Here is a 12,107-nt window from a genome sequence, read left to right on the forward strand (position 1 = left end):
AGGCACACAGCAGCAAGATAGCAGCCAGAAATCACACTGGTCTGTGCTGAGATCAAAGGTTCTTGGTTTGGTGAGTGACTGTGACGAGTTCCCAAAAGCACCCCCTGCAGTGATTCATTCTTCTCCCAAGCCTGGTGTCAGAAGGGATACCCTTCAGCAGAGGCCATCACTTGTTTACAGCATGGAGTATTTTAAAGTGACAGACTTTCTGAGGGCTGCTAATCCCTCCTGCATACTTTCAGTACAAGGTAAGTGAAATAACTATGCTTGTGGAAGTTACGTATGCAAGCCCAAGGAAATGATCCTTGGATGGAGTACACAGTCCCTACCCCGCGCTCCTTCGTGCTAGCCTGTAACTTAGATTTCAGACACCCTTGCGTCAACAGTGGCTTATTGCAAATAGCCATTGTCTGACATGGCGGTTCCATCGTGAAGCAACAGCGCATCACATGTATCTATAGTGCCCAGATGAACAAGACGACTTTGGAACAGAACAACCAGGCTCCTATCAGAGGCGGAGCTTGGACTTTCATTCCGGACTCTGCAAACAGTGCTCCTACCTGAAGACACTGCTAATCTAGCTCCCACCCTTCACAGACAACTGCGCCAATCATTTTTCTTCCTCGGCGTGCGCAGTATGGTGCCGGTGCATAGCGCTTCCGCTACTATGTGCTAGTGTCTGTACCACACTATTACATGCTGCGGTATTCACACCAGAGGCGTTTACCTGCATGCCACTGTTTTGTCGCACCTGCATGATGCTTGGATATTCTGTTTTGGTGTAAAGACCTCATATAAATAAAATTTAAATTACAAAAATCTACCAAGAGCCAGCGTGTTCCAAACAGAAGGCATTGCTCCAGTTGCAGGCAAGGTGACTTCTCAAGTCCATGGGAGCTGCTGACAGTTGGTGTGACCTGCAGGATACAAACTTTAAAGCAGGTAAAGCCAACCATTCTCCATTCTTTCGAGGTCGCTGAAGTGAACACCGTAAAACTGGGATTATCCACCACCCTGACGTCACTAATGTTCAGTGCTAGCTAGAGACAGCACCATGCACGCTGAAGAAGGAAACGCGCAGGGATGCTCAGGGAGTTTATCTCCCATGTACTGATGGCCGCTTTTATTGGCTGATACAAGCTGAATAAAAACATGGTGGGCAGAATTCTGATAATGCTAGACAGTAATGGCACCCACCTTATCCAACTGTACGAAATATGCAGTTTACATGAGTTGGCATGTTGGCATAACATGGGCATCGCATAATGTCAGCTGCTTGTCATGCATCCTTGTATAAACCATAATGGTGGGATAATACTCAAGGAAGAGGAAGGGGCTGGGTGACAGGAGATGCAGGACATGTCTGGGGCAGGAGTAATTGACAATAGTCAAGGGGGAGACTTTTATAACTTCCATCTGGATCTACTGATAAGACTGATGCCAGCAATAACACACAGGGTTATTTATGGTACAGGTGTGGTAAACTCAGGGTGAAAGCACTGGCAGAGCGGGTACACTGTGCTTTCACCAGACGGCATGCCAGACACAATGATTTATGACAAATTTTACAAGATCACATCAATCTGCAAAGTTAGCATTGTGGGCCATAATCCAAGCTCGTTGAAGTGCAACTCGCAATGAGCTGCATACGCATATAAAAGATGGCCGCCATGTTACCTAGGTGGCAATGCCCAAAGAAAGCACCACATCACAGCACTACAGCCAGACCTGGAAGCTGGTGAAGGTGCAGAACAGAGCAGGTTCCACAGGATGAGGTTACATTGACACGTTTCTGAGCAGTCTGCAAGCTCTTTAAATAGGTTTTTAGAGGAACAGTGGTGTTTTTTTTTAGGCCAACTGACCTTGATAAGACTCTTCTTTTAATCACTGTGAACCTCACCGTGGATCTAAAACTCTAGGCGGCATAGTGCTATGCATTCTGTGAGGATGACATTGGCATCATATTTGAACAAGCACTGGCAAAGCTGTTCTGACATTAGTGTAGGATTTTATTTTTCCAATGCTTATGTTCTCTTGAAATGTGTTTGTAATACTTTATTATATACGAAAGACCCCAAAACGTCAGCCAATGTGTGCACGACGTTTGCAATATAGTTTACAAAAAACATTGGAAGCTGGCTTCCAACACATGTGCACTCAGTCGCTGAACCATTTTTGAGTGTTTTTTGGCAAAAGTGAAAAAAGACTGAAAGATGGCCAGCCGCGTATGTATGCACATGCATAGACAGCTGTATGGCTTTAAAATTAAAACATGGCCACCTGTGCATGCACAGGCGGCCATCTTTCAATGGTATTGAAGCCCATTCAAACATAAGTGCACTTACAGTGCCTGAGCAGGATGTGGCAAGCATCAACCTGTGGTGAGGCCCAGGAATGCAATATCCGGGGAGTTGCTGGCCCTTCCAAAGTTCAATAAATAATTAAATAAATTAAAAATTAAAAATGTTGTTTCCTTAAAAAATTGCACATTGGGTCACAAATCTCTTGCACTGAAATGGAGTATTTTCTGTGCAGAGGACGACATTGTGGATGGACAAAAAGAAGAGAACCAATGACTGACATGTCCTAACCCGTTGCCCCACCCTCTATGCTATGGTCTGGGGAGGAGACATGTGAATGGCATCACAACAGACCAATGGATGAAGGAGGATGACTGAAAAGCCCTGTATGTATGTGTACATAATGTAAATAAGTTTTTATTAAAATATAAAGGACATGGCTAGACTAAAAAGCGATCCAGGGATGAGTCCCAATGTAATCCAGGAACATCTTAGGGTGGTTGATTTTAAAGAATGGTTCACCCCCTCTTCCATGATCCATTTTCTTATGAACCTAACTCTTTCAGATAATACCTCACATCGTTTATCTTCGAGCAGACTCCTGCACGTTGCAGAACTACTAAGACGTTTAATTTACAGCATAATGCTGCACATTTTGAAATAGTATGACTTCATTATTTTGTCATTTTTTAGCTTGATAATACTCTCTGGGTGTTGGTTGCATTACATTAGTACAAATTTAATACCCACATATAGTGATAAGCAACAGAAAGTCCAGCTCTGAAAATGTCCTTTTACTGCACAGCAACACCCGTCATCACATTTTAGTAACTTTTGAACCATTTGAGGTAGAAACATTTTTGTTGTTCAAATCTGCAGATTATGTGGCAAATGATGGATTATGTGAAAAACGTGGCAAATCTATTATATAATTATGCAAAAATAGAAGTGGCTGCACAATCGCATAATTCAAGTGCTCCAGGGGAGAGGGAGAGTCACAATTTAGCAATCATATACAGATTAAGAGCAAAGCTGCCGTCTAACCTGTGGAAGAAAGGGTTTTTTCTCTGTACATGCAGGGGTGTAATAGAGGGCCCCTTTAGCCCCTTCAGCGCAGGGGGCCCCCAACCCTTTTGGGGGCCACCATTCAGACCAAAGACAATTAATATATGTGAACTGTAGGAGACTGAGGGGCCCCTATTCACATTCTGCGGAAAGTGGGGGCACAATTTTGTGTTGATCCACCGGTACATGCTGCTTAAGGACAATGTTCTCTCTTTCCAAATGGGCAGGGCCACTGGAATTATGCGACTCTGTGGCCACAGTGTTTTTTGCATAATTTTAGAATTGCCGCATTTGCCACATAATCCATCATCTGCTACACAATCTGCAGATTTAAACAGAAAACGGTTTCTACCTCAAATGGTTCGAAAGTAACTAAAAAAGCAGCGACACATGTTACTGCACAGCGGAGCGCCCGCTGCAAAAGTTTAACTGGTCAACTTTCTGCTGCTTAATGCTATAACTGGGTGTTATACCAACGAGATGTAACAAATGCCCGGACAGTGTTAACAAGGGTAAAAATGACAACAAAATGAGGCAATACTATCGCAAAATATGTCCCGTCACGCCTCATAATGTTTTTCTTGACTCATAGGTTACTCAACCCTTCCTCATAATTTGGCCCTCCCCCTCTGCCTTATATCAATGGTCCTGCACACAGGATAACGCTCAGCTGTAATCATGTAGGGCAATGGCCATGTTGAAGACACCCCAGCTTTGCAGATACGCTGCAGCATTTTACGCGCACCCCGTGGGTGGGACAGGGATAGTTTGAGACCACATGCTTGTTTGGCACCAACACTGATAGGATTAGAGTTATTAAGCACACCGGCTAAACATGCAATTTAGTGATGACAGAGCTAGCAACGCTTCTTAAGAGCGCAGGAAGCCATCTGACAGGTTTTGAAAACCAATGTTGCGCCTGCTGGTCTACGGGAAAAGCTAGGCGCTATGGAATCAAGTTTGGCTTCGAATTCGCTGCAAGGTGTGTCCACACACGTCTACGAGAAGAGAGGGCAGAGAAGTGACTCCAAAACACTTGAAACAGACCAGAACCGGTCCGCGACCCGAGGATCAATTGAAGCAGCTCGTGTTGTGACTTGCGGCAGATGGAAGGATTGTGGACAGACGGCAGGCACTAATCGCACACAAAATGACCGGCTTGCCTCAACATGTTCACTGGATTCCAGCAAACTTTGCACCCTAATCCATTTTTAGAACAAAAAACATCTGGGGCATAAATCCTCTAATCTGCCAAAACACGCTATTACATCCGATGATTTGTTGAAAAACACAGAGATTAAAGAATGAACGTAGAAAATGGCTAACTGCCGTGTTGGGAAAGTGTTATTAATACCATTTTTGTGTCTCAATTATGAATGTTCTGTTCCTAAAGAGCCTTCCCTAATCATGTCAGATTGCATTTCCCTCGCCTATCCTTAGATTCTTCTATCTCATCTAACTTTTGCCAAGATCACACAATGCAGAGCATTGGCTTCCTGCTAAAAACGGGGCTGGGAGGAGAGCAGAGGCTGTCACAGGGACTCCTCATTGGTGCAAACACAGTTTCTCGTCATTTGCCCTGTTTTGCAGCCTTTGCAATAAGGAATGTAAAAAACACTTTTAACCCTTCGATATAACATGAAGGTTTTTGCACCAAGCAAAACTATGTAAAAAGGTTGTAGAACATTTGATGAACATAGCTAACATGCGTGTTTGATGATAAAGCATTTCACACGTGTATTTGACGTTAACAAACCCAAGCTCAAGTTCAATCTTTCTTTCTTAGATAAGAGGAAAAGGAGTGAGCATTTCTTTGTTATCTACTTAATAAAACAATTAAACTGAGTTTGCATTGCTTTTGCTACATAATACAACAATGAACAACCACAGCTTTCATCGAGCTTAGTCTTTTCTTTCCCTTTCAAAAATTGTGCATTCATTTTCTGCAGTCCTTATTTTTCAAACACAGCAGAAAAAAATGTGCAATCAGTTCGTGCACATTTGCTCTGGTGCAGACACCACATGCTGAATTTCCTATAACAAAAGCAGTTTATAAAATTGATGTAAATGGGTTTACATTGTTTTTTGCACCAAAACAAACTTTTGACAACATGCCCACAAATTACAGCAGTAGAAATCCATCGGTGAAGCATTTCAGCCGAAGCTCCTATTCATACTGTCGAGGGCAATGAACGCCCAGAGTAGGGCAATAGTTTGCAACATAAGTTCACATTAGTTTCTAGTCACAAGACTTATAAACAAAAATAACAGGGATCAATTTTCTGTGCTTTTCAGGGACCCCATTTATCTCGCTCATTTTCAGTAAAGGGAAACCATGAATGCTAGACAACTGCCCGTTTCCTTGTAGTGCTGTATACTTGGACTCACTCAGCCAGTTTCTATGCACTCATATTTTTGAGGCAAATACAGGAACTGAGGCAGAAAGAAATGATCAAAGGAATTTTGTCCAGTTTCACCCAATTTGGTCAAGTAGGAAAGTTAGAGGTGATGTTATGTTTATTAGTAAAGCGCACCATGACCCGGGAGGGTGTCCCGGCACTGAGCAGGTGAGTGTGACTAGCCCTAGGGTGCAAGTGCCTAGCTCTAGAGCTGACTCCTGTCCCTCAGTTCCACTCGGCGAGACACGAAGAGCCAATATGCAGTTCCCACCACTCTTGTGACTGCAAATGCTTCAAGTAGATATGCCCATCACTCTCATAAAACGCTATATCATAATGGCAAGGGCTTTAGCGGTTGGTAAAATGCCCCGAACTAGAGTTACAGGCTGGAGACACAGCCCAGGGCCTATAGCAAAAAAGAGGGCCTCTAGACAATGGAACAGCCCAAAGCTGAAGGACTAAAATGTCTTAAGCATTCTACCCAATGAGAGTAGGATGTTCTAAAATGAGCAGGGAGAAAAACAATGTGAGCAAATATGAGAGCTGACACTAGAACCCAGGTCACCGGTGGCTCTGTGCAGAGCCTTTCACTTAAGCAATGCTTGCACGTTTTGTACTGTGACAATTTATTCTGAGTTTCATGCACATGAGAAGACACCAAAGAGCAGCACTGCCGCGCAAACGAAAAGCAACTGTAACGAACCAGTTAGAATTAATAACACTTGCACAGCATTTTAAAACATTAATATCAGCTCGCGAATATTTATCCGAACAAAACAGACACGCAGAGATTCTTGGGATCTGAACAGGTGAGTCGTTGCGTATGACAGATGTTTGAGCTCTACAGTCTTGGTAGATAAAACTCCTCTCTAGATTGGCTGAGAGCCGCCACTTATAAAACAATCTACCTGCAGTACTTTCCCGAACAAAAATATTAAGGTTCACCTCACATTTCCTTACAACCACTAAAATTGGAAATAAAAAAATGACTGCCTGCAGGTAGTGGAAACTTCAACTGACCAGGGAGCCTGCTCCTCAGGCAAACGATATTGGGAGAAACACTCTTTTGGGGACTTCTTTCTGCGATCCTTATATTCAGAGAGCTGAAAGCTCCAGCCAGCCTTCACTTGGGTTTTCCCAAGCATCGCTATCGCTGAAAAGACTTGGCACTAGACAGCAATTAATAGCACACTCTCCGTATGTTTTTTGTTACTTGCCAAAAAAATTGGCGAGAAGAAAAAGGCTTAATGGACGCGAGTAGAACTGAAATTATACCTCGGCGTAGTGCAGGACAAGGCTCATTATTTTCTGACAGAAATGAAGGAAAACAAAGGTAAAGGACCCACCATATGGCGTTCATTTACTTCAGCACACGCGTCATTGACGTTGAGTTTAATTAATATCCAGGTTTGGCAGACGACCACTTCGCATGTGACAGTGAAGGGAGGCCCACTGGACAGAGGACCACCACTTTCACGCATCTACCCTCTATTATACACAAAGGCCCCCTTGACAGCTCAGCTCCTGTTTGATTGACAGGTGTACAGGTAAGTTCAATTAGACCTTTACAGGGCATCTCAACATCACAGCGTTGCAGTCATGGCAGTCCTTATCATACAGTGCTATTAAAAGGACAACCATTTTCTTTAGGTCTGGTTTCCTAAGCTCACATTTGTTTCTTAATATATGTTTTTATCACCTACACAGCTCTTAAGCATTAAAGATTACCTACATACTTCTAGAAGCTCGTTAAAAAATACTGTTTTCTTCACACAACTGGGACGTGATGGAGTGACTGAGTACAATTTTTCTCAAATCACCAGTAGATTTCTCTTTTTTCAGAAGGGATTTTCCTATTATTGGATGAATGTTGTAATTCTACATCATATATATGTTTCATAGGTGGATGATGTTTTTAAGCGTTGGTAGGCTGATCTTACATCGTTTTGGGCTCACTCTGGCTTCCCACTGTCTATTGCAGCCTGTAACCTGCTCTAGGTACTGGCAGCGGCCTCAAGTTTACTTTCTTCTTATGGCAGTGGCGTGAGGTGTAGGCAAATTTAAAATAAGTGTAGGGCTCGAAGTGTTTTGAGAACCTGTCATCAGTGCTGCTGAATACCAAAGATGCCTAGCCTTGGTTCCCCCTCATGCTTTTTTCTTCCGCCACTTACACTTCCTGTCGTTTTAAACACACTCCTGCAGGTTCTTTTTTTGTCCCCGCTTTTTTGCAGTCACTATTTTCTAACCGTTCCCTATCTCCTTCTCTCTCATGTTTCCTTCTTTGCCTCCCTTGCTGTGGGCCAAAGACTGAGGAGGAAAAATAAGTCTGGGCCCCAGAAAATGAGAACTGGTGCCCACCGCCAGTAACCACTTGCACAAAGTAAGCACAGGAACTTTATACATCCTTATAAACAAACAAACCGTCTTCAGTGCATTCCCATTTAAACAGGAGTGTGAGCCTTCAAGCTTCAGAAGTGCCTTTGATTCAAAAGAATAGCGGCAAATTTTAGAGGATCGCCTTTTATTTGGCAACAAGACTCAGGGGGATCCTAAAAGCCTGCCTGTCAGTTCAACCTATTGTAGCATCATATCATAAAACAACCTGCTTCTTCTTTCAATGAAATATACTATCTGAAGATGTTCATTAAGGACGAAGCATCACTCGGGATCAGGTGTGTGAATGTTTATAACCCTTGTTGTTTCTTAGATTCCATGACTTCCCCACCACATCATAGTTTTTTGGTTTTATTTGGAAGTTAGGTTTAGAGAGAAGAGGCACAGGGTATTCTACAGAATACATCCGGTGACACAGGAAAGAAGATTTTAAATGGGGCATAAATAATCACTGGATTTTTTATTAGTATTTTTATGAAGGAATACATGTCAGGATAGCAGGCAACCTACTTTTAGATAATGATCTTACTGCTGTATCGCTCCTTTTATAGTGATATAGCAAAGCAATGCAACTTGAAAACAAATCAACAATTCACGTGAAACAAAATGTGACCGCACCTTGGTTGCATGATTCTTAAGCTGTAAATGGACAGGTGTACTCACTCAATAAAAAAAAAAATTATAATAATAAAATTAAAAAAAATAAAAAAAATAAGAAAAGACAATCAGTAGGTGGACTTTGACAAAGCCTGTCTATTAATGACACAATTTCACCTTATTACCAGCTCAGAAAAAATGATTATCAATACTTCTAATCCCTAAGGGTCAGAGTTGAGGATGTTTTTTGCCCATACGAGGAGTCCCTCTCTTATTCACAGCTTGAAGCAGAAGTCCCTTGCTTTGATTCCCAGGTGCACGGGTCCACTCTAGACATAGGGCCTAGGGACCTCTCCGGCCTGCACACTTCATACACCCTCAGATTGTCACAGCCTGACTTGCAATCCTACCAGACTGGCAGTGCATCAATGCTGCACTGATGCTAATGACACTGGAAACAAAAAGGCCACGATGAGTACTGTGAATGGCTACTCAGTCTGTCCTCTAGCACAGCTTAGCATGGTGTCCCGCAACCTCAAAATGTCTCTTCAAATATATAAAGCTTGCAGATATATAGCAGTGAATTCTATGCCATTTACAATAACGTAAGTGTGTTATCTCTTAGTCCACAGCCTTCCATGACTTATTAATGGCAGAGCACATTAACTTTCCTATAACAGTGACCTTTACTGCTCCTGTCATCCTCTCAGTTGCTATTCCATTACACTTGGTATCACTCATTACAGGTACAGCTTTTTAACTGCTTCCGGATGGCAAATAACACGGGGATTACATTTCTATGTTAACAGGACAATGCGGTACACACTGGAAATAAAGGAGTTGTGAAAACGTGTATCCTTTGGAAATAAAATCATTGTGCAAACCTTCAAAGCAAGTTATTCAGAATAGGAAAAGCAACAGAAGTTATAAGATTACATATACGGATATGTTGCTGTTTAGTTAAATTTTTTCTGACAATTATAACTTTGTCAACAGTGATTGTAACATAAAGAATATTGATATAATTCGTGCTAGATTATGTGCCAATCAAACACAATTGACAGAATCAGTGTTAAACTCTGTGCCAATCACCCAATACTGATTCTTAGGTATGTTCTTGTTGCCACCGAACAGCAACTTAAATATACAAACAACATCTGAGGCAGATAAATGATTCAACACAGTTTGCACAGCTCCAGGAAAAAAGGCATAAAGGCTCAACCATCTTAGTAACAAGAACAGGGGCAGTAAAAAGCTTTCCAGGTGTAATAGTAGTCATTAACAGATTCTTTGAACACATATAAAAGAAAATTGCAACCAGATCTGCTGGAGGGCTGGTATCAGTGACACAATTAGAAGCAAGTGAAAAACAGCAAAGATGTCATCCCCAACCTAGTCAGATTTAAACCTTATGAGGAGTCGGCCATCTTGCTTTGGGGGTATGTCCTAAACATGCCTAGAATGTCTAAAACCACATACAATTGTAACGCTGATGACATTTGAGAGCTTATGCCAAACTACTTGATGTTATTATAGACAAGCTAGCATGATCCCCTTTTGTGGACGAAACAGGCAGAGTCGTTGGCCAGTCGCTCCATGTGAATGTTTTATAATTCAGCTTTGACTTTGTAACCATGCAGTTAATGTTGTCTATGATATAACATCAACATGAACGTAGACATACCTATCGAATTTACTCGCATTGAAGGGCTAGCCAACGTGGATGGTATAGATGATTTGTGAGAACCACCACCACTGTGCATTCTCATAGCGGGCATGTGTGGAGAGGATGGTGATGCAGGTGACCTGCCTTCTGTCTTGGGTTTGGCTGAAAGGTTCAATGGTTGGGCGGATTCATCCTGGAACAAAGACATCAAATAAACTGCTGTTAAGGTTTTCAATGGCGAACCCTATTCATTTTAAACAAGTATGGAGACATCAACAACCTGTGTAGGGAACATGGAGATGCAATGCAGGCAATAGGTTTACCATTATCACGCATACAAAAACATTCTTTGAGATTGATTATTGTGTGCTTGCAAAATAATCTCTGATTTATTAACTTCGACTAGCACATCTGCCTCCCATTTTTATGGTGCTAAAACCGTACTATACAGATATACCATTGCAATAACTTCAGAAATTACCAAAAAATTAGAAACACTAAAGGAATTATTAAGGCATTCCACAAAATACCTTAAGTGAAGTACGCTAACTAATCACACCTTGTTAAAAGAGCAAACAAAAAGAAAACAAAAAATGTGAAACACGAGAATAACAAAATAAACAATATAAGTCTTTAGGAAACAAAATGCTTATTGATTTATTCGGATCCTCAGTGTTGGGAGTGCAGCGCCACTTCCATAATACAGATGTCCCAGGAGCTTCTTCAGCACTACGCTTTCCAAAAGGGACGCCACCTCATCTGAACACAGGCATGCTGCAAACAAATTATGGAATTTCAGCTCTGTCTTGTGCATGCTAATAATCTGGAAAAAGCTTTGGACAGAACCGTGACACGAAGGTGTTACGAAATGAATATGATTCATGAGGAGGGATACATTTACCGACTTCCCATCCACCAAGCGGGAGTTTTGATAGATGTCAAAGTGAGTACCCAGGAGCCAATGCCACTCTTCCACCAGGTGTGGGGCATGATCCCCTTCCCAAGACAGACAGGTATTCCAGCTCAGCACCAGGTAAAGTATTGTCTGCATTTTAGTGGAGTTTTTCTCTATGATGGTATAAACAGTCTTTATGGGATCCCGCCAGAACCTCTAAAGAAGGAATATAAGCTTCCTGCACACCGTGGCAGGTAACCAGGGCACCACTGTGCTGAACAGCCACGTGTGCAGCTGCATTTCAGATACTGTGGAGGTTTCTGTTGGAATGAAGTGCAACAGGAACATGGAGAAGCATCCTTCACCCATCCAGATTTACCATGGCTGAAAGGTACTTTAACATGGCTCCACAAGTACATCCGGTTATCACTTGTGTCAAGTAAATTGTTGCTCAACAGCTGAGAGATGAACTACATTCCGAGTTCAGCTTAGGGTTTGATCCCCTGGAAGGATGGTTTCCTTGGTTCCAACCATGTCACATTTAGTTATGCTACACTTTCGCGGCCTGAAGCTGGAGCTCTTTGGGTTGATCAGATGTCATTTATTTATTGTAAGTACATCCAGGAGGTCTAAGGGGGGTATAACATTACACTTAGGACAGAGACATATGAATTACACAATCTTCCCTGGCCTCTTACATGAAGCGAACACATGTAATCGCAATTTGAGGAATAGAAAATTCATGTCAATATTTTATGGCACAACAAAAGTTACTGGTGTGCATATGCATT

The 12,107-nt window shown here is 42.2% G+C and overlaps 1 protein-coding gene across 5 annotated transcripts in view; it reads right to left on the reverse strand.

Annotated features, from left to right (window-relative positions):
* SOX5 (SRY-box transcription factor 5) overlaps nt 1-12,107 on the reverse strand; it is a 451,433-nt gene that overhangs the window by 69,482 nt on the left and 369,844 nt on the right. For all 5 annotated transcript variants that reach the window (XM_069228573.1, XM_069228572.1, XM_069228575.1 and 2 more), the window contains one exon: nt 10,440-10,614. In XM_069228573.1, the coding sequence (XP_069084674.1) occupies nt 10,440-10,614 (175 nt within the window). The remainder of the gene's footprint in view (nt 1-10,439; nt 10,615-12,107) is intronic.

Source organism: Pleurodeles waltl, chromosome 4_1 (assembly GCF_031143425.1).
Source record: "Pleurodeles waltl isolate 20211129_DDA chromosome 4_1, aPleWal1.hap1.20221129, whole genome shotgun sequence".
Taxonomy (NCBI): domain Eukaryota; kingdom Metazoa; phylum Chordata; class Amphibia; order Caudata; family Salamandridae; genus Pleurodeles; species Pleurodeles waltl.